The sequence below is a fragment of the Phycodurus eques genome, chromosome 10 (assembly GCF_024500275.1).
Source record: "Phycodurus eques isolate BA_2022a chromosome 10, UOR_Pequ_1.1, whole genome shotgun sequence".
NCBI lineage: Eukaryota > Metazoa > Chordata > Actinopteri > Syngnathiformes > Syngnathidae > Phycodurus > Phycodurus eques.
The window spans coordinates 26268549-26291724 of record NC_084534.1 but is presented as its reverse complement, the minus strand read 5'-3'; the positions used below and the strand labels follow the sequence as shown (position 1 = coordinate 26291724).

The window sequence follows — 23176 nt, the reverse complement described above, 5'->3', positions numbered from 1 at the left end:
CTGAGGCAGCAGATGGGTACCAGCTGGCCAAGCAGCTTTGGTAGTCGCTGAAGCAAAAACTCGGGTATGGGAGTTCGGTGAGGCCATGAAGAAAGACTTCCGGACGGCTTTGAGGAAATTCTGGTCCACCATACGCCGTCTCAGGAGGGGGAAGCAGTGCACTATCAACACTGTGAATAGTGGGGATGGGGTGCTGCTGACCTCGACTCAGGCTGTTGTGAGTCGGTGGGGAGAATACTTCGTAGAACTCCTCAATTCCACCGACACGCCTTCCCTTGAGGAAGCTGAGTCTGGGTTCTCTGAGGCGGGCTCTCCTATATCTTGGGTTGAGGTCACCGAGGTGGTTAAAAAGCTCCTCGGTGGCAAGGCCCCGGGGGTGGATGAGATTTGCCCAGAGTTCCTCAAGGCTCTGGATGTTGTAGGGCTGTCCTGGTTAACACGCCTCTGCAACATCGCATGGACATCGGGGACAGTGGCTCTGGATTGGCAGACTGGGGTGGTGGGCCCCATTTTTAAGAAGGGGGACCGGAGGGTGTCTTACAACTACAGGGGGATCACACTCCTCAGCCTCCCTGGCAAGGTCTATTCAGGGGTGCTGGAGAGGAGGGTCCGTCGGGAAGTCAAATCTCAGATCCAGGAGGAGCATTGTGGTTTTCGTCCTGGCCGTGGAACAGTGGACCGGCTCTACACCCTCAGCAGGATCCTCGAGGGTCCATGGGAGTTCACCCAACCAGTCTACATGTGTTTTGTGGACTTGGAGAAGGCGTTCAACCGTGTCCCTCGGGGGTCCTGTGGGGGGTGCTTCGGGAGTATGGGGTACCGAACCCCCTGATACAGGCTGTTCAGTCCCTGTACGACCGGAGTCAGAGTTTGGTCCGCATATCCGGCAGTAAGTCGGACTTGTTCTCGGTGAGGGTTGGACTCCGCCAAGGCTGCCCTTTGTCACCGATTCTGTTCAGAACTTTTATGGACAGAATTTCAAGGCGCAGCCGAGGCATAGAGGGGGTCCGGTTTGGTGGCCTCAGTATTGCCTCTCTGCTTTCTGCAGATGATGTGGTTCTGTTGGCTTCATCAAGCCGTTATCTCCAACTCTCACTGGAGCGGTTCTCAGCCGAGTGTGAAGCGACTGGAATGAGAATCAGCCTCTCCAAATCTGAGACCATGGTCCTCAGTCGGAAAAGGGTGGCGTGCCCTCTACAAGTCGGGGATGAGATCCTGCCCCAAGTGGAGGAGTTCAAGTATCTTGGGGTCTTGTTCATGAGTGAGGGAAGAATGGAACGGGAGATCAACGGGTGGATCGGTGCAGCGTCTGCAGTGATGTGGACTTTGTATCGGTCCGTTGTGGTAAAGAAGGTGCTAAGCCGAAAGGCAAAGCTCTCGATTTACCGGTCGATCTACGTTCCTACGCTCACCTATGGTCACGAGCTGTGGGTCTTGACCGAAAGAACAAGATCCCGGATACAAGCAAGTAGAAATTAGACAAATATTCTTGGTAAAATGTTGAGTTTTTGCAGTGTATTGCAGCAGACCCACCACAGCATTCCCCCCGTCCCCGACAGCCCTTGCCTTTTAAGTGGTCTCGCCACGTCCGACCGCATTGCCGTCGCCCGCCTCCGCCGCTCGTGAGGCGGCCTGCAAGCGTGGCGGTGAGTTGACGAGTGAGGCGGTCGGACGATGAGCAAAGAGATGAGACACGCTAGGGCAGATTGAGCGTAATCGAAGCGAGGGTGGAGGGGGGTCGGATTAAAAGCTTCGGGGCAGGGCTGAGGGAATGTGACAGTTCACGTTTGCCGCCCTCATTGAAACCACTTTAATCGTAAAGCAGAGCAAAGGCACGATGGTCCTCCTCTGCCCTCTTTTTCCATCACTTTTATTGATTGAATCTTGGATTTCCACCCTCCGCCCCTCATTTTGAACCTTATTGAGCTTTATTGTCTACGCCAAGCACAAAAGCACGTTTTCGCCTCCATTTCTGTTTCACGTTTCATGAATTTTTTATTTTTTTTTTATTTGGTGAAGGGCTGGAAATGAACACCAATTGGATTTACGCCATATGGTTCAAATGACACAATTGCTATTTTTTGCTGTCAAGCTGCGTGCATAGAAAAAGAAGTATGGGATCAGATATCTTCAGATTGGAATCAGACCTTTTCCAAATGTGGATAAAAACCTGATCCGCATGGAAAACGTCATTGAAATACACCAATTCAGTGACACGCAGTTCTCAGGTTCCGGCCTTTCTGCATGGAGTTGGCATGTTCTCCCTGTGAGTTTTCTTCTGTTACCGGATCCATGTTAGGTTCACTGAAGTCTAAATTGTGCATTGGTGTGATCGGGAGTGTGAATGCTTGTTTGTCTTTATGTGCCCTGAATTGTTTAAAATGTAGAAAAAGAGCCAGAGCCAGCTGACCCATTAGGCAATATTGGCTAATCTTAATGGTGCCGCAATCTGGGGTGCCGTCTATAGGGATCTGTTAGTCATTACAGTGGTTTTCAAACCTGAATTTCACAGACAAGCAGGGCGAGGCCCTCTTCCACACCTACCTGTTGAAAAATGTACTTGGCAAATATATTTGCCGGTGGCAGTCAACGGTTGGATTCCAGTTGATGAATAGAAACATCCACAGCAGTGACTGAGTTAAAGATGATGGTTAAAAAGGAAAATTTTATTTGATTTCTTTTGTAAGTGTATGCGAACCGCTAATTAAAGGAGGCACCATATAAAATACTTAGGGTCAGGCCTTGGTTCAATAAAGGTCGGGAAACACTACATTATGTTAACGCTGATCTCACTTCTTCTTCTGTCTTCATCCCCCTTTTCCCATTTCTTCCCGGTAGGCTCCGTGCGACAACCTGCGCGCGCCGTCCACGTACCCGGGCAACATGCTACCTCATCACCCGGCCCAGGGAAACTTCGAGGACTTCACCTGCTGAGCTGAACCGAGCTTGAGGGAGTGCGTGCGTACGTTATTGCAACCAAAGTTCAAACGATACAGCGAGACTATCCGGGCGAGGAGCCGATGCCATGGCCGAACAGGCGCACTTTTGTACAATTTGGATAGAAGAAAATGGGAGGAAAACTGTCGCCCCAGGCCTTGCGAAGAGAAGAGTGCACCCCAACACATCCATTTCACGCAGGACCCACTATTTATTTATCCTTCTGGAGCACTGCCGCAACGGAGATGCCGACTCGGACCGCTCGCTCTCATACACACCCTTGAGAAAAAAGGGAAACTGTACAGTCACCCAAAAAAAAAAAAAAAAAGAGAGAGAGAGAGAGAGCGAGAGAGAGAGAGAGTCCCCCACCTTCATACAGCAGAGGGACAAACATCCGCCCTTGTCAGCACATGTAGCCACATCATGGCGTGGGTTCACAAAGCGACGGGAAGTTCAGGTCTCACTGTGTAAATGCATGCTCGTATTCGTCCATTTGCATGGTTTATTGTTTGCTATCTAGTTTTTGTTTTTGTTTTGGTTTGTTAGATATACGCTATGCAGTGGGTAAGGAAAGTATTCAGACCCCCTTGAATTTTTCACTCTTTGTTATATTGCAGCCATTTGCTAAAATCATTTAAGTTCATTTTTGTCTACATTAATGTACACGCAGCACTCCATATTGACAGACATAAAAACGGAATTGTTGACATTTTTGCAGATTTATTAAAAAAGAAAAACTTGGGAATGATACAATGAGTTTTTCACACCTGGATTTGGGGATCATCTGCCATTCCTCCTTGCAGATCCTCTCCAGTTCTGTCAGCTCGGATGGTGAACGTTGGTGGGCGGCCATTTTCAGGTCTTTCCAGAGATGCTCAATTGGGTTTAAGTCAGGGCTCTGGGTGGGCCATTCAAAAACACTCACGGAGTTGTTCTCAAGCCACACCTTCTGTATTTTTGCTGTGTGCTGAGAGTCATTGTCTTTTTTGAAGGTGAACCTTCGGCCCAGTCTGAGGTCCTGAGCACTCTGGAGAAGGTTTTTGTCCTGGACAACCCTGTACTTGGCCGCATTCATCTTTTCTTCGATTTCAACCAGTTTCCCCGTCTCTGAAGCTGAAAAACACCCCCACAGTATGATGTTGCCACCACCATGCTTCACTGTTGGGACTGTATTGGTCAGGTGATGAGCAGTGCCTGGTTTTCTCCACACATGCCACTTAGAATTAAGGCCAACAATTTCTATCTTGGTCTCATCAGACCAGAGAATCTTATTTCTCACCATCTTGGAGTCCTTCAGGTGTTTTTTTATCAAACTCCATGCGGGCTTTCGTGTGTCTCGCACTGAGGAGAGGCTTCCGACTGGTGGAGGGCTGCAGTGATGGTTAACTTTCTAGAACTTTCTCCCATCTCCCGACTGCATCTCTGGAGCTCGGCCATAGTGATCTTTGGGTTCTTCTTTACCTCTCCCCCGATTGCTCAGTTTGGCCGGACGGCCGGCTCTAGGAAGGGTTCTGATCATCCGAAACGTTTTCCATTTCAGGATTATGGAGGCCACTGTGCTCTTAGGAACCTTAAGTGCAGCAGATTCTTTTTGTAACCTTGGCCAGATCTGTGCCTTGCCACAATTCTGTCTCTGAGCTCTTCAGGCAGTTCCTTTGACCTCATGATTCTCATTTGCTCTGACATGCACTGTGAGCTGTAAGGTCTTATATAGACAGGGGTGTGGCTTTCCTAATCAAGTCCAATCAGTATCATCAAACACAGCTGGACTCCAATGAAGGTGTAGAACCATCTCAAGGATGATCAGAAGAAATGGACAGCACCCAAGTTAAGTATGTGAGTGTCACAGCAAAGGGTCTGAATACTTATGGCTGTGTGATATTTCAGTTTTTCTTTTTTAATACATCAGCAAAAATTTCAACAATTCTGTTTGTTTTTCTGTCAATACGGGGTGCTGGGTGTACATTAATGAGGAAAAAAAATAACTTAAGTAATTTTAACAAATGGCTGCAGTATAACAAAAAGTGACAATTTTAAGGGGGTCTGAAAACTTTCCGTAGTCACTGTATAAACACACATCTATATGAATATACTCTTCAAAAAGTACCACGTTTGCCTCGTTCAGCAGGAGGAAGATGACGCTTCTCATGTAGTGTGTGTGTATGTGTGTGCACGCAGTGTGCAAACGATGCCTCTTTCGCAGGGACTCTTCTCAGCACCTTTCCTCACATTAAAATAGGGCATATGTGGTGCCTTGAGATAAAAGTGTATTTTTTTCCATGACTGCGCTCATAACTTAAAGCATATCTCAAATGGTCTTTCCCCATTGAAATGAATGGAAATGCCATTAATCTGTTCCATTCTCCCCACAAAACCTGAAAAAGAAATGTAATGTGTTTTCTAACAAGGAAAGTAGCACTCGATAACAGTGCTTGTCGAAGTGTTGAACGATTGCCACTAGTGGTACACGGGCTCCCTGTAGTGGTACGCAAAGAATCCCGGAATTAAATGTTCAAACTCTGCGTCATCAAGATGGCCAAAATAGTTGAGGTCAAATTATGTTCGGTTTTTTCCCTTTTTTACTAAAAATGTTCAGCCCATTGCCCTTTTAAACTTCCAGGGTTCCATGTCACAGCAAGAACAGTATTGATTCTGAATGTTACACAACCTAAGCTAGCCGGCGTTGGCGTGAGGAGAAAGTCGAAATCAGTACTTTCCTTCTTGTTGCAGAGCTTTCAGGAATCGATTCTTCCCGTCAGCCCCAACCCGATTCATTTTGAATGTTGCCAGATGTTATATTGGTTGTCGTATGAATGGTCGCTTGACGTGGACGACATACTTTGGTGTCACCGTTTTCTACTGTTTTTAGTCATCTATTCATCTTCAGTGGATTACAAAAGTCTACACCCCCCTGTTCAAATGCCAGGTTTTGGGATATAAAAATGGGAACAAGACTTTCTACCATTATTGTGACCTATAATCTGTATAACACCATTGGTGGGAAAAAAAATATTTTTGAGGGATGAAGCAAAAATAAACAGAAATAAAATAGTTGTCCAAATGTTTGAACCTTGGTTTCATTGGACCATATCAAAATCTCCCAAACAACAGCCACATCCCACTTATTAGGATGAGGACACTTGTGCAACCACATTATCTCATAAATTTATTTTCCCTTTCAAAAAGATGGGGGGGGGGGGGGGGGGGGGTCAGTGGAGTTGTACAGGTTAAAGGTCACAATATTAGAATGTTTTGAAATGATGGTTAATATTTTTACGTCACAAAAACCAGTCATTTGAACAGGTGTGTGTATACTTTTTTTTCATTTTTAAATCCAATACACTATTTATTTTGTTGCTTTTCTGTTCATTTGTACACGTCCCTTCATCCCATCCATCCTTGCCTGGGGCGCTGGGCCAGAGGGACAATGTTGGGGAGTGGACTCCTTTTGTGTTGTGGGGCTGTTGAACTGTTTCCGTATCTGTGTTCTTGTTGCAGACGTCTTCTCAAAGCACAATACCGCCACTATGTATGGAGAGCTAATGTAAAAGAAAATGTACTCTTCTTCTTCTTCTTCTTCTTCTTCTTCTTCTTCTGGATATACTGTCTTATGATTCCTATTGTGCCGATCTGACTGTTTCCTTTTGCTTTTCATATGAAACATGCTCACTTATTGCCTGATAATCCTGTCTCCATCTCCCAGGCAATGGGCTGTTTTATTGAGTTAGCCCCGCATCAATAAAGTGTAAATATCATTTTGGAAAATTGCTATTCTGAGATTGTATTTTTAATCTGTGAACATTGGAGTCTCTGAAGACCTTGTTTGTCAGCGGGCTCGGTTGGATGAATATGAATTTCGACTGCTTAGGCGGGGTACACGCGACGGCAGTCGGGCCAAATTTGAGCATTTCTTCCCTCTTGCAAGGGAAGTCGGCAAATACCCGATTATCGAATATCTCTACAAGAAAATAATGAGGCATTATACTCTGGTGTGGAATGTATTAAGAGTGATTTTCCTACTCAGAAAAGAAATGTTAAGCCTGTTCAATATTTACGTCAGTGTGTTGTATATCCGAATATGGTCAATTTCATGTTGTTGTTTTTTCTTTTTTTTTTTTTTTTACAAATCGATACTATTGGTCTGTCCCTTCGTCGTCTCTTATTTTCACACGTTATAAATCAATTTAAAGTGTTGAAAGTAGCTTGAGAACATTAACTCTCTGTAACGTCTCTAAAAAGTCTTGGAAAACTGCCTCTTCCACTCTCTTTGTTTGTTAGAGCACTTTATTAGAAGCTGTGGGTGAACTCTGCGGGAGCCGTGCAGCATTATGTCGCCTCAAGATTGTTAAGTCTGGATGTTTTTTAGGCAATAACAGAGTAAAAGTAGTTCACCTATGATACCAATATTAAGGTTTAATACCGACTTGAACACTGTCGTGTTTGGTCATTCAAATAGGATGCCATTTTTGTCATTTTGGAGACGCAAGTATTCCGCCCGACAGCGATATGAATTTTGACGACTTAATCTGCATGTACATACATTCCGACACTCGAGCTGAATTAAAGCATTTTCCACCTGTTTAGTAAAATCAACAAAGGCCCAATTATCGGATAAACACTTAGGATAAAGGATTATCCTAAGTGTTTATACTGAACTGGAGCGCTAGCCAATCAGAAAGCCGCATGAAGTTCACGCTGTTGCCGAACACAAATAGAGGAGCAACAGTGCAAAAACTAAAATGGGACCAAGATTCAATGCACAATCTTAAATCAAGGCAAGGCAAAATATGCTTGTCCTTGGTCCGCCACGATATTTCTTCTTGCCAGGCAGTTTTTTTTTGTATTATAGCATTTCACTTGCATTTTTTTGCTTAAAAATCTTTAAGTATATAATGTTTGGGTTAGGTATATAAATACACTAGTTTTAAGACTTGTTTTTGTTTAGGCTAGCAATGTTTACTTGTTTTAAAAGAAATATAGCCTCGTCAAATGTAAAAATGCAAATAATGTTGCTGAAATTATGTAAAATAGTTATAAAATAGTGTAAAACACCTTTTTTCTTGTTCTTTCAGCTCAGGATTTTCAATGGTGTTCACAAGGTGAAGCATTTTGGCACTGCAATGTAGTTACCAGATAAGCTAACAGTTAGCCTAGCTTCTTTTATTTCTCCACCAATCCTCAAATCAACAAGTTATCTTTTGGTCCCATGCCGTCTTTGTGAAATGAAATCCCTATCGGCGACGCGAGAGAGTAGCAAGGCAAGAGACAGCCATTATCGCCATCTCTCTTATCTACTCGCAGCTTTGATCCAGGCTGCGCTCGGCGAGCTGCGAGCCAAAACATTTGGAAAGGCAATTACCGCTTCAGCTACTGTGCGACAAAACCGTGCAAATGAGAAATATTCCCCACCCCCCAAAAAGTGGGCTTGGGGGGTGCGGGGGGGTTATCAAGCTTGTCCAGCAGCAGCTGCCGCACATTCAGGACAACTTGTGCGGAATTATCGGGTGCATCGCTCGCTGCCAAGCAACAAAACACAGCAGCTCCATTGTGAATATTATGTGCCAACATAATTTTCTCTAACTCGTTGCCGTTGTGAAATTATTGCCTGTACAGGCAATTTAAAAAATGTATTTTTAACATTCTTAATTGTCATAAAGGGTAAAATAACTTGTGTGTCGTAAAACTAAAATAAAATAAAACTACTCACCCTTTGAACATGCAATCCTCAAATGTATGTGTACAGTGTGTCCCCCACTTTTTGCATTTACTATATAACAGAAGTGAATATAAACAGCAGCAAGAATTGTGAGCAGTGTTGTATGCCGCGATGAGCGAAAATCCGCAATGGATACTCCCTAAAAAGGTTTTAATCTCTCTAGGATCTTCATCAAATGAGAGAACAGCCTGTAGTTGGTGAGCTCCTTAGGGTGAGGAGTCTTTGGTACCTTTGGAGGGGGTTGAAACCTTGTTGAAGAAAAGGTTCAGATCATTGGCCCACCCTGGTCCCTTCCCCAATCTGAATATTGGGTTGTTTGTGGCCTGAGATGGTCGTCAGACGTCATATGATTTGTCTTAAAGTTACTTTTCGGCATTGTAAACTGCATGGTATTCATGTTGTGGCTGCACGCATGAAACCCAACACGCGGGCCTTGTCATGCGAGTTTAGCATTTCGCTCACATCAACGTTGCGCCTGAAGCAGAGCTGCTGTTAAATGAGCTGTCGTCAAATCCTACGATCACATTCACGGAAGGTTCCGCACTCGTTTCGGAAACAACGGCTAATGCGCTTTGTCATCGGCGGCGAGTGAAAATGAGCGCAGTTTAATCGCAAGCGCGCATATCCAAAGTGTCCAAAGTCCTCATCGCACTTGAGTCATGCTTGTGAGACAAATCTGTGCTGTCACATGTGTGCCCTGCAATTAGGATTCTCAGCCATTTGTCAAAAGATAAAGCCACTTTGCTCTCCTCCAGCCCCCCCCCCCCCCCCCCCCTTTTTTTTTTTTTAAAGCCGCCTCATCATTATGGTGCAGTTTGTCAGCCGGGCAGAGTGAGACAAAGCAAGAGAGAGAGAAAGCGAGAGAGGCGGCATTAGATGTCGTAATCTTGTCCCGCTTGACTCGCCTGGTCCAAGTGTTCCGCGGGCTGTCACCGGGGCGAGATGGATGCACCTAATCGGCTGCCATCTTGGATGGGAAAAGCACTCCTCTGGACATTGGGAGGAAATGACTGTGCCGTTAATGAGAATTTGTATGGAAAAAAAGAATAATAAACGTGGCTCTCATCTGCAACACGTTTTACACTGCATTAACTTGTGGAAACGGATGACTTAAACACTGCTTAAAAAGACTAAAGTTGCATTGTTTTTGTTTTTTTCTTCTTTTTTTTCAAAAAAGTAAAATACTTGTGTACTTAATCCTTTGGATGCTGGGAGAGTTTTATTGATTTATTTTATTTTTTTGACATCTCACACGTGATGTCGCTTGAACGTCTGTGGTTGTCCCAAAACCTTTCCTCTCTATGACATCACTTGTGCAACTTCTGTAGTGGCATCATTAAAACAAAACGCCCCCCCCTCCCCCCAAAAAAGCAAAACACACTTGTGGAGTTTTAGATGAGTGGCTCACTTTCAGGGCTCCCACCCACCAGTTGAAAATCACTGCTTTAGATGCTCGCTGAGCTGAAGTCATAGATTTGCACAGTGACCACGTGGTTCGTTTGTCTGCCTCGCAGTCAAAAGGTTCTGGGTACTACAGCTTTGCTTCCACATTCTAAAACATGCATGTTAGGTTCATTGAAGACTGTAAATGAACACACACACACAAAAAAAACATTTATTCCATTTATTCACTACAACGAATATATCTTTGTTCATCTCTCTATGTCAGCGACCTATAGTGACCGGCAGAACAATGAGATGCTCTTCCACTAGGTGGCGGAAGGTACAATCAAGCTGCGTCGCCACCTGTTGCCGTTCATGCAACAGTATAACAGCTTTGTGTTCAGCTGAACAGGCCCAGATTTTATACAATACATTTGTGAGTCAACGGAGATGAGATCATCACCATTTGTACACTTTTTTTGTGACATTTTTGTTTGAGAATGTGCTGAGTTGTTTTTTTTTTTTCCTACTGTAACTTGGCTCCATAAAGCCTGGGAACCGGCGACCTAGAAGACTCCCGCTGATCGGCTTCTGCTTGCTTGTTCGCTGGCCCGGGAAGCACAATAATCATCTCTGTGCAGATGGCGCCTCAACCACTCAAATAAGGTCATCGCATGTGTCACTTCAAAAACGCTGGCGTAGGCGTCGCCGCGTTGCAAAATAGCCGGAAAACTAACAATAAAATACATCACGCAGTACACGTCAAACACAGACGTCGGCCTCTGTTCATCTTGGCCGCGGTTGCGTATTCACGGTCAATTTCCACCTTTTTTTGTGTGCAGACACGTGGAGAGCTTTAGTACACTTAGTTGCCTCGGTGCCTTGGAATATAAACAGAAGAAGACTTCACACTCTCTCTGATTATTAAAAAACGTTTTTAATGATAAATTAGGACATTACAAAGCTGCGATGTATTGGACTAATGACTTTAAGGTCTATGCATTTTCCTCCATGTATAAGTTAATTAAAAAACGTTCCACTACAAGAGATGGGATTAACATAAGACGGCCCCCGGTTTGACGGACATATCGATAATGGGGTCGACCTTGCCGTCAAAAGCGACGGGACAGTGACACCGCGCGTTGTGACCAACGTGAGCATTTGGATTGCAGCTCATTACTCAAAGGGACTGGCACCGACGTTCACGAGTGCCTCCTTTCAATCACATGCAAATGCAGCAACTCAACGGGGGTGGAGGTGTACAAATAGACTCACGTCGGCCGCAAAATTCCGTACACTCGCACGAGCCGATGAGAGCCGCACGAGACCTGCGTGAAAAAATAAATACGACGTGGGCCAAAAGTAAGTCTATAAACGACAGCTGCAACGATTAATCGATTAGTTGATCAGTCGGTGATCAAATTAATCGACAAAAACGATTGGTGATAATCAATTATTCCTTTGGACCTCGTTTATTTAACTTCAAACGTGGATTTTAAAGCAGTTTTAAAGTGTATGCCTATTTTGGCCCACTATAGACTGTATATACATTATGATTCGTTTTGATTTGCCACTACCTTTTAAAAGTATGTTTACTATTGTGTTTGAAGGACCAAACTGACTTTTTGTATTAAAAATGTCGACTCAAGTGGAGGTTCAAAATGGGAGTCGCTGCAGTACCGCAAAGCTCCAACGTGAGCGCTGTAACCGAGACCAGATTTCTCGCTGGCTCTCGCGATAACTCAGCGCCTGGTTCCAGGGCCGGCGGCCACCCAGTCGGAGAAGAGATGGCGGCCAGAGGGGGCTTTCAGTCGGTACCCACTGGTGGCGGAGGCGGCGTAATGGGTCCCGGGCCGCCGGTACCCGGCGCGGGGCCAGGCATGGGCACAGGGACTCCTTCTGGAAGGATGGGACCGTCGCCGGCCGCGCAGAACCACATGTACCGCTCCCCGATGCCCGGGCCTGGCTACCCGGTAAAATCTCGTTCGTCCGCTAGAACAAAGCCGCCTTGGCAGCGCTTTGTCACGGCCAGCTAACAGTTAGCCGTACTGTGGGCGCCCGACACGGTTTGTATAAGCCCACCGACTAGCCACCACCTGAAAAGAGCTATTCCTCAGAGTTGCTTCAAACGAATTACCTTTAAACCGCTATCAGAATTTAGAGTGTAATGTATATCCCTCCGCCCAGCTTCCTGGCGTTACGCTATCTAGTCCCACTAGCCACTTGGCTTAGCATGCTAACGTCTGCTAGCCGGTCGCCGTAGCACGATTTCACTCACAAATAGTCGCCGATTTTGTCCCTTTTTCCGATGCGGCAAAAACAGTCAAACTGACGTTTGACAGCACCACGCGCGGCTCTGGCATCCCGAATGGACGGACGTGTCCGTTTTAAGAAGTGAGTTAATGAATGGCGCGTGTAACGTGCTGCAAACCGTTCGAAACTAGTGCGGCACTTTTGCTGGCTTCTCCTGTTCAAATATTCCCCCCTCCCCGCCGCTGTGATTAGGACGTGACCACATTCGTCTAACTGCACATGCTAACCTCACATTTTCATTAAAAGAATGTTTTGATGGCACTGTTAGAAAGGTGTTAATTGAAACATTTCTAATTTATAGTGTTCAATTGTACTGCAACATACCGAGAGCTGTTTTTAAAAAAAAAAAATATATATATATATATATATATATTTTTTTTTTTCAATTATGATGACTAAAATTGTCTCTTGGCAATTGGAATTCGTTTTAAGAGTTGGCTGTATGTGTAAGTCATTTATTTGACTTTGCGGTTTGGTATGACATACATAGTTAGAGATGGTGTAATAAACAGGACAAAAACTAGAAAGATAGAGTCACACAATCACTCATTAATAATTTAATATAACCAACAAAAACAAAGGTGTATTGAGGATACTATCTATAATCTATTCTAACCCTTAAAAAAAGTGTTAAATGTTGCTTGCTGTTGTATAGTACGTAATAGATATAGTCACAGTGGTTTAAAATAAAACTGCAACACCCTCAATTTAGGCACTTTTAATACCCTCTCTGACATTCTAGGGCTAACTTTTGAGCCCATATGAATTCAGTTGCGAACCAAAACAGCGTGCTGCTGTTTTCAGCAGTTTGTGTGAAGTCTTGGTGCAAGTTGTTGTCGAGTATTTCCATTTTTTTCGGCCCTAATCTACTTCTGTTCTTATTCCTTTTTATGTTGTTTTAAATGCCCAATTCTCTACTGCAACTTTTTTTTTTTGTTGTAATCAGAAATGCCATTTAAATTCACAGTCAATTAAGATGACTCTTTGTACGTGCAGGCTGGCACCAAAGATTCTTCTTGGCAAATATCTGCCAATGTTTTCCCCTGCAAGGGTACAACTGTATTTAAATCTTTAATAGTAACATTTTCTCGGCGGCCCTCTATTGTCAAGAGAGTGGGTTGCCTAGTGACAGGCGACTCCGCTGAAAAGATGTTGTTTTTCCCTTCCCCAAGCATCCTTGACTGCTTTCAATCATCCCTGCAGCCCAGCGTTTGCGCGCTAAATGGTGTCAACCTCGCTTGTTCTCGGGTACTTCAAGGCCGCGCAGATGTGCGTGCATGCAGAGTATGTGGGGGAAAAAGGCGGCGCATCTCGATAAGGTTTTTTTTTGTTGACGTCAAGTCGTCATCTGACGCCACCTCCCCGCCGGAGGGGGACGGGCGTTTTTGTGATTTGTCGTGTCGTCTCTTCGGCCGCCACTTTCGACCGCTGCGTCCATGCTGTCTGATACCAGAAGTCGGCTCTTTGAGTTCTTGGCGCACGGCTTGGTGAGTGACGGTTATTGTTTGTGTTCACTCGAACCTTCCCGTGGTCTTTATTTGGGAGGGACACTGCAATGGGCACATATGCAGCCAATCACGACTAAACTGTCGCGCAGTGCGCAGGGTTTCGGGAACTAGTTTTTATGAGTGGCTGACTGGTTTTACTGTGATTCTCAATTTGAAGCGCTGGCGAATGGCGTTGCAGATGTAACAGCCAATCAAAAATGCACACAAGCCGGCCTTAAAAATAACAATTTTCCTTGTACCTTTTACGATCAATAGCTCATAAATTCCAACACGTGTCATGTTTTATGACCTGCTGAAAGGCTGCTAGGTGAAGATGTAATCACACTGGATCATTCAGGGCTACGTGCCAGCATTTGTTCAAAGTTGACGATTCAGCACCTACTATTGTTGTTTTTTTCTTTGACTTATTTTTTGGCAGAGACCAGGCATGCCTCCATCCAGCCGCATGACCCCGCAGGGACCCGCGATGGGCCCCCCGGGCTACGGCGGCAGCCCCGTGTCCCGCCCAGGGATGCCCGGCGTGATGGACCCGTCTCGCAAGAGGCCCGTCCCGCAGCAGATCCAGCAAGTTCAGCAGCAGAGCCGCAACCAGCAGTAAGAGGCGATCGATACCTTTGGAGGCAGATGCGTGGTTTAATTAAAACCCTGGCGTATAATGGTGGGATTAAATAACATCTGCTCTAACATCAGTCGACACTGATCAATACAGTTGCACAAATGGCACATCTTAAACTTGGAGAATGCCAAACTTCAAAATGAAACCAGTTGCTCTTGTTTAATGTTAATGGTTTGAAATCATTCTTTTGCTGTTTGTCAAGATGAACTAAAGATACAGTACAGCTTCCTCATGTCTGACTTGAATGTGCTTTGTACAGTACAAAAAAGAAGAAGATGGCTGATAAAATTCTACCTCAGAGGGTAAGTAGTATTAAAAATGTCTCAGAGTTGGGGTATACGCATGCCGATTATCCCCCCCCAACATATTTACTGATTTTTGTATGTGAGAGAGCCCACACACAGTGAGGAAAAAAATCAGTCTGCGTACTGCTCATATAGTGTTTGGGGTACTCGATTACCACCACAGCGCACCACGCACACAACCATCTCTCCCCAAAAGGAGATGTCTGGTGTATTGTCGAGACTGACCTGTGTGAGGTAGCACGCTTCCACGGGGCATCCAAAATGATGAAAAAAATGCAAGAAATTAGTAGAAGAAGAAATGGGAGGCTAACTTTTAGCTTATCTGGTGAGTACATTGCAGTTGCAAACTTCTTGTCAATTTTGTTTAGGCCACTGGATAATCGTTCAGAATTAAACATTGGGTAATCAGACCTTTGCGGCCTTTTCTCGTAGGAGTTGAAAAATACTCAAATTTGGCCTGGTTATCGGAATGTGTGTACCCCGTTGTAGCCGTCGAAATACATATTCATCTCGCCTAGCATGCTGACGTGAATATTGAACAGGTTTCTGATTTCCGCCATGACTGTTTTACGAGCGGACGCGGGATGAAAAATCACTCATAACCTACAGTTTAATCTTTTAGAGGCATCAGGCCTTTGATGAGGATTGTGGATTCGGATTTAAAATCTTCCCCGTTTTGTATTACCAGAACTCACCTTGTCCCGTGTACTTGTCTCAGATCAGGGAACTGGTCCCGGAGTCTCAGGCTTACATGGATCTACTGGCCTTTGAGAGGAAGCTGGACCAGACCATCATGCGCAAGAGGCTGGACATCCAGGAGGCCCTCAAGAGGCCTATTAAGGTTTGATTTTAGCTTCAGTACTAGTGTCACCAATCTTTGTCGATCAAAACAAAATTTTTCTTATGTAATATTTCTGGTAATATCTAACATTTTAGTCTTTATTCTCGCTGTTGTTTTTTTTCCAGCAAAAGAGAAAGCTTCGTATCTTCATATCGAACACCTTCAATCCAGCCAAGCCCGACGCAGAGGATGGCGAGGGCACTGTTGCATCATGGGAGCTTCGCGTGGAGGGGCGTCTATTGGAAGATGTAAGTCTGCTTGCAATAGCACTGTCTTCATCAAGCACTTTGGTTTAGTTTAACATTGTTTTTTTTCCATTGTAAACCAATTTGCAAAGACTCACCACCTTCCCGTCTTTTGTCACTACTTTGAGTAACACCACACGTTTACTTTTCAGACGGCTGTATCCAAATATGAAGCCACCAAACAGAAAAGAAAGTTCTCTTCCTTCTTCAAGTCTCTGGTGATAGAGTTGGACAAAGATCTTTATGGACCCGATAATCACCTGGTGGAAGTAAGAAGAAGAAAAATTACACGCACACACACAGTGGCTATAAAAAGTCTACACACCTGAACCACAACACATTTTCCCACCTGTTTGAGAAATTTTGTCACCGTCCAATGAAACCGAGGTTGAACTTTTTGGCAATAATTGTAAAAGGTATGTTTGGCGTAAACGCAACCACACTGCTCATCCCCAAAAGAACACCATCCCTACAGTGCCGCACGGTGGTGCCAGCATCATGAACGCGGGCTGTTTTCCTTCAGCTGGAAACAGGGCCTTGGACATGGTGGAAGGAATTACTTCCAAATAGCTGTCAGTGTCAGCATAAAACATTGAGGAGTCTGCTAGAAAGCGGAAGAAAAAAAAAAAAAAAAAAACTATAACAGCTGAACTTTATTTGTGCATCAGAGGCACTAAAGGTGGCGCGTTTAACATGAGTTTGAATTTGATTGGTTAATTCTGGATGCAACCCCATCCCATTTAGAGGAGGGTGTTCGGACTTGTGCAACCACATCTCTGTGTTTCAAAAAAGAAAGATGAAAAGTAATGTTTTGAATTGAATTGTCTTGGTCTCATTTTTTGAATTGATTTGTCCTGATCATATTTTTCTAATTGAACAGAGATGTGTGGACATTTATTTATTTATTAGGGCTAAACAATCACATTTTAATCGTGACAGCGAGCCACTTAGCTCCCATCTATGAAGCACTTTTACTGCTTTCTTAAATAACACTGGCAAAAAGCGTTTCCATTTTCTAAAGGTTGTCTTTGCACCATTTTAGTGGCACAGGACCGCAACCACCCAGGAGACTGATGGCTTCCAGGTAAAGAGGCCCGGCGACGTGGGTGTCCGCTGCACAGTCTTGCTCATGCTCGACTACCAGGTACCAAAATGCTCACACTCGTGTGACTTCGACCTCGATGAGATCAATTCTGACGAGGGGTGGGGGGGAAAAAAATAAATAAATAAACAGCCCCCGCAGTTCAAGCTGGACCCTCGCCTGGCTCGCATGCTGGGCATCCACACCCAGACCCGGCCTGTCATCATCCAGGCCCTGTGGCAGTACGTCAAGACTCACAAGCTGCAGGACCCCCACGAGCGAGAGTTCATAAACTGTGACAAGTACCTGCAGCAGGTTTGCATCGTTCCAGACCTTTCTGCCTTAAGCAAGGGTACACGTCAGGCATACCATTTTTTTTTTTTTTTTTTTTTTTTAACGTGTGAAAGACCCCATTCAAACTACTCATGATAAGGGAAAAACTCAAATTGTCAAAGTGGGATCTATCGACCAACACAGCAAATCACACACACAACCTTATCTCTAACAACAATTGCAAGTCTCCAAGACAGATGTCTGTGGTAGTACCAAGACTGGCCCGTTAGAGGCAGCATGGTGCCACAGGACAGCCAGTGTGCAGAAAATACAAAAAAAAAAAGAAATGGGATCGAGAAGCTAGGCTAACCGTTGCTTCTTTTTTATTTATTTATTTTTGCATGTGCATAAGGTTTTGATTGTAAATATTAAACAGGTATACCATTTATGATTGCCAAGCAGAGGGGGGAGGGAAAATCACTCTTAAAACACCCCACACCACAAGATAATCGCTCAGCATAATCTTTGAGACGTCGAATAATCTGACTTCATCTCACTTTAATGGGAAGGTGCGAAAAATGCTCAACTTCAGCCTGATTATTAGTATGCGAGTATATGGGGGAAATACACATAACACACTCCACACCACAGGGTAATCATTTAGGATTATCTTTCAGAGAAAACTGACAATCTGGCCTTTTCTGAGTTTAATCGGAAGTGGGGGAATGAAGCTCAAAAGCTCCCATTTTCAGTATGTGTGTACCCCGCGTTACTTTCCTCCTGTCTGATGCTCACCATTCGCCCCAAAAGAGCTGACATTTATAACAGTCATAACATTTGATGTTGTGCAGCAGACTTGTTTGCCTCCAGTGTCCTTGTATGGACTTGAGACGCACCGCAGGCTGAGCTCCTGAGACTAAACATGACTGCCACTTCAATGTCGTCTCAGGAAACAAAAATGCACCAAAGTGTTGCTGATGAGTGCTATCCCCGGTTTAAATAAATAAATAAAGATTTGTACAGGTCTTGCGCTTGTAAATTACAAGTTTCCAATGCATGCTTGCAATTCTTAAATGCTTGAACACGATTCCCCCCCCCCCATGTTGTCTAAATGTCCACCGAAATGGCTTTTCTTCAATCCACAGATCTTCGAGACCCAGAGGATGAAGTTCTCGGAGATCCCGCAGCGCTTGCATGCGCTGCTGATGCCTCCCGAGCCCATCATCATCAACCATGTGATCAGGTAGCGTCGCGTCGCGTCAGCCCCGTTGCAACTCATGAAAAACCACTCAAGAAAATTGTTTGTCCTAAATGTGCTCTGCCTGCGACACATCAGCGTGGACCCCAACGACCAAAAGAAGACGGCGTGCTACGACATTGACGTGGAGGTGGACGACACGTTGAAGACCCAGATGAACTCCTTCCTGCTGTCCACCGCCAGTCAGCAGGAAATAGCAGGCTTGGACAACAAGGTCATTAATCCATGCCTTTCTGCTATTTATACTACAACTATTCAACAAGACCCCACAAAATCAGTGATACAGTGCTGTGAAAAAAGTATTGACCCCCACACTTTAATGTTTAAGATCATCGAACAAATGTAAATATCAGACAAATGTTGCTCAAGTGAACGTAAAATGATATTTTTAAATGATTTAATTTATGGGGGGGGGGGGGCTATTCAAAGTTATGGTATGAGGTATAAGTGGACACTGAGTCCTGATGCGGTTTTACCTTTTGTATGTGCACCGCGTCGTGCACGCACATAGTTAGCTTAGCGCCTCTCGCGCGATCTTAAAGGGACAGCAGCGCACACGGTGAAGTACATCACGCTAAATCTAGTTTTAATGACCATTAGAATTTGAAATGGTTCTATTAAGCATTTGAATCTTTGTCCCAGTTTATTGAGAGGCAATTTCATCCCTTGCTCTAATGCTGCACTTGCACTCTGTGTACCTAATGAAGTGTCCAGTGGGCGCATTACATTAACGGCGACGATAATGCAGCGCGTCGGGCGGAATGTAGACCGCGCCGCCGGTTTAAATGTGCCGTGACGGCACGGCTCCATTTGACACACACTTGTTACAGCTACAGATGTGCCTGGCACGCGGAGGCCAATTTCACACAAATGTGCTCGCAATGCGAGTCGGGTCAGGTCTGCTCTACCTCCCGCCAGCAGTCATTAGAGTGGAGTGAAGTGGTTTATTTGGAGGCTAGCGCCGCCTACTGCGCGGGGCGGGGGTTTTCCCCACTCTGACAGCATTGTCGAGATGAGCGTAAAGCGACGTATTGACAGGTTTACACGCGCGGTCGCCTCGCCTGTCAGACCACGGCCGGCTTCTCTCGCTGCCTCGGTGAATCAAGCGAGTGATTCAATTCCTTTGTGCCCCGCATGTATCCTCTCAGATCCACGAAACCATCGAGACCATCAACCACCTGAAGACCCAGAGAGAGTTCATGCTCAGCTTCGCCAGAGACCCTCAGGGCTTCATCAACGACTGGCTGCAGTCGCAGTGCAGAGACCTCAAGGTGAGGGTCATTATGGTGAGGGTCCTGGCACATGGCCTGAAAGAAAAAATAATCTTTTACATTTATGTTCTTGAGGAAGACATAATATGAAAAATGTGGCGCATGCAGAGGACACATCACCAAGAAATCCGCAGATAAAAGATTGGCTTGAATGTTAAATTTTGATGGATGTGTGGGCACTCCAGATGTGCAGCTCTTTGTATAGAAGACGTTAACAATTCCATTTTTAATAATATGTCCCCTTAGTGTTGGCATGTTGTCTTTTATGACTTGGTGGGAGGGAGGGGTAAAGTGACTGCTATTTAGGCAAATGTATTCTGCTGGGTGCTTGTGCAGTATTCAATGCTTGAAAAGAAATCTTATCCCAACAATGCACGTGACAAAACATCAACTGTCTCGTTTTAACCCCCCAGAAATGAGGGGAAAAGTCTCATAAAAGCAGCAGTGACTGGGGCACGACAAAGGTTGTACACCAAAACTATCGGAATGAAATGTTTCTTTTGAATGAGAGAAAAATCAACCAGTCTAGCTTTCACGAAAAACAACAAACCACACACCGAAGGCTATCACGCAGATTTATAGTGACGGCCTGCCGGCCAGCTGATAGAAACCAGAAACTGAGTTATGAACTTACGTTCCACGTCTACGCAGCCCGTTCAAGCAGCAAAGCAGTTAGTGCAATGCAATTGCTTCAAGGTGGAGCTTTGTCACAGATGCGGCTGTTGGCTTAATCTATCATGGATAACTTGCACTCGGGTGTTCCTGTAATTAAGAAGAGGTGACAACATCAGCAACCTATGAACACTTGGTTGCATTCAGCGCGCGTGTGTCACGCTTGGGCGCTTGGAGTTTGACGCGTTCAATAACACTGCCAGGCGCCTGCAGGCTATATAATCGCACAAATTGGGCCGTGTTGTTAAAAAAAAAAAAAAAAAAAGCTTGAACTGCAATGTAGTAAAAAGTAATCAGACAGAAGTTAAACATTCTCTAATAAAGGAAAATAGCCTTAACGAATCACCATGTGTGCGCTGAATGTTGTTTGCCAAGCGATACCGCCACCTGCTGGTGTCTTATAGGTATTGCTGGAAGTAATAATTTGTTGCAAGCAGCATTTGAGTAAAGTCTGCCTCACAGTCCAAGGGTTCTGGGTTCCATTCTGTGTGGGTACTCCGGGTTTTTTCCCCGGGCCGATGCCGATTGTTGTTCGTCAAGGAGGCCGATAACCCGTATTTGGAGCCGACATTCACTTGCAGTAAAATGGAAAATATTGCTGTCAAAATTTTTAATAATTCAAACTAACACTTCATTTAAATATCTTCAAGCTTATGTTTATTAAGCTTTTCGGATTTGTGATGTTTGTTTTTGTTTTTTTAATCTCAGCGAATAGACCATTTTTGTTTTAAAATTCTAACAAAATGCAGAGACCTCCAGGGCTCAGCAACATGTCTCTTAAAGTTGAATACGAATTGACAAATACCTCCCTACGGTTCTTTACTGTAAAATATCATTTCCATATAACTGAAACGCTATTTTAATTCTTTTTTAAGTTAAATTTTATTTTCGCTTATCGACCGTTGGACTTAAAAAATAAAAAGAATAAAAAAGCTGATGCCATTATGTAGAAATGGCAAATTTCAGCGCTGATAATCAGCTCAGTCCGGTCGTTAGTCGTTCTATCCCTAACCCCAATTACGTGACTGTAGCGGCGACAAAATCGCCTGAACGTAGTCGCTCTCTGGTCTCCGCAGACCATGACGGATGTGGTGAGCAACCCCGAGGAAGAGAGACGGGCCGAGTTCTACTACCAGCCGTGGGCTCAGGAGGCCGTGTGCCGCTACTTCTACTCCAAGGTGAGACCCGTCGTGCTCTCAGTCGCTTCCCCGCAATGCAACAGATGCCAACCGCTGTGTTTTCGTCGGTGCAACAGGTGCAACAGAGGCGACAGGAACTGGAGCAGGCGCTCGGAATCAGGAACACCTAAAGTTAACTGTAGGATGGCCGTGGAGGATGTCCACTCGTTTTATTTTTTACTTCCACTTTTTTCTTGTTGATTTGCTTCCGGAGCACACATTTTCCGCCTCCCCGACAATGTCTTAATCTCCAAACATTCCTGTAGTCAAAAACACCCAAGTGCCAAAGTGAGCACAAAACGCATCTAAAAAAACTAAAATTACAACAAAACAAACACGTGTCCCGTTGGGTTTTATATTGTAACCGATCAGGATGTCCCATACTCAAACTCTTCTTGTTTTGTCCAGGTGCCATGCCGTGTTTTTTTTTTTTTTATTATTTTTTTTATTATTATTATTATTATGAACTATGTATAATATCATGACTTGTCTTGTTAGCTAGTACAGATGATGATCAAGGAAGTAGCTAGTTAGCAGTACCTCTAGTCCAAATAGTTTTGTACATACTGAGGCAGAAGAATGACGAATGTGAAGTTGTACCTCTTTATCCCATCAGATGTTTTGTTTTGTTTTTTTTTCCTTCGTCAAAGCTCAGATAGTAGACGCTGTATTTATGAGAATAATGAGAATAGTCAGCGGCGATTACTCAAGTGCAGCAAAGGCACAGGTGATGTTGAAAAAGTTGATTAGTATGATGAAATGCTCCGATTGATAATGTGTGGTGTGAAACAACACTGTAGTAATTATTTGAAGCTTTTTGATGGACCAAACCTATTTTTCTGTATCTTCTTATGTCATAATAAAGGATATGTAAAACTTAGTGGCACATGTTTGTTTTGACATCCATTCTGTAACTGGCCGAAGCTACTTGAATGATTCATTGATAGATTTTGAGGGGGGTGGGGGGGGGGGGGTACCTTTTAAGCTATTGCAGACCTAATTAACAACCTACACGGAAATAGCACATCAGAGCAATTTAAAATGGATTTTTGGGGGTATTTGCTATATTCTGGCAAAATCTAAAGGTGCGGAAAATATATCTTTGGTGTAATTTTTTTTTTAATTATTATTACTATTATTCATTATTTAGAGTTTCTTATTTTGGCTATGTTTCTTTCGGCCCAAAAAAATCTCTATAACATACATTGTTTTATAGATATTACTTTTTCATATCTTGTTTACAGTATGTTATTGTCCATATTTAAAAGAAAGATGTCAATAGTATTTTTTTCCCTAGATTTACCCAATAAATTCATGCCCCAAAGCTTTCTCTAAAAATGGGGTAAAATTGAATATTTTATTTGTATTTACTATATTATTGTCCAATATTATTATAAACAACTGTTTTGTTGCTGCTATGTACTTTTTTCAGTATTTTGACAGTATGTTCCTATACCAAGTTTTTTTTTTTTTTTTTTTTTAATGCGTAAAAGATGAAATAATTTTACTGCATTTCCATTTTTCTACTTTCCTGTACTTAAATTATCACGACTAAAAAAAGTTGTATAGGTATAACTTA

At 44.0% G+C, this 23176-nt stretch overlaps 2 protein-coding genes across 3 annotated transcripts in view; both read left to right on the top strand.

Moving 5' to 3' along the window:
* The window catches only part of asic1b (acid-sensing (proton-gated) ion channel 1b), a 142831-nt gene extending 137935 nt beyond the window's left edge, over positions 1 to 4896 (top strand). For both annotated transcript variants that reach the window (XM_061687524.1, XM_061687523.1), the window contains one exon: positions 2839 to 4896. In XM_061687524.1, coding sequence (XP_061543508.1) covers positions 2839 to 2934 — 96 coding nt within the window. In that variant the 3' untranslated portion in view covers positions 2935 to 4896. The remainder of the gene's footprint in view (positions 1 to 2838) is intronic.
* A 6893-nt stretch (positions 4897 to 11789) lies between these two features.
* smarcd1 (SWI/SNF related, matrix associated, actin dependent regulator of chromatin, subfamily d, member 1) lies at positions 11790 to 22477 on the top strand. Its single transcript, XM_061688575.1, has 13 exons — positions 11790 to 12009; positions 14276 to 14451; positions 14733 to 14775; positions 15497 to 15619; positions 15745 to 15867; positions 16017 to 16133; positions 16907 to 17008; positions 17099 to 17260; positions 18364 to 18461; positions 18555 to 18690; positions 19625 to 19747; positions 21496 to 21597; positions 21675 to 22477. The coding sequence occupies exons 1-13, from the start codon at positions 11824 to 11826 to the stop codon at positions 21726 to 21728; spliced, it is 1545 nt and encodes a 514-aa protein (XP_061544559.1). The 5' UTR covers positions 11790 to 11823; the 3' UTR covers positions 21729 to 22477.
* Positions 22478 to 23176: the final 699 nt, after the last annotated feature.

Excerpts from the sequence above, each read along its gene's own strand:
- smarcd1 (XM_061688575.1), top strand. The coding sequence starts at position 11,824 with ATGGCGGCCAGAGGGGGCTTTCAGTCGGTACCCACTGGTGGCGGAGGC. Across the intron at positions 15,868-16,016 it reads AGGGGCGTCTATTGGAAGAT|ACGGCTGTATCCAAATATGA; the intron begins GTAAGTCTGCTT and ends TTTACTTTTCAG. Across the intron at positions 16,134-16,906 it reads CCGATAATCACCTGGTGGAA|TGGCACAGGACCGCAACCAC; the intron begins GTAAGAAGAAGA and ends GCACCATTTTAG.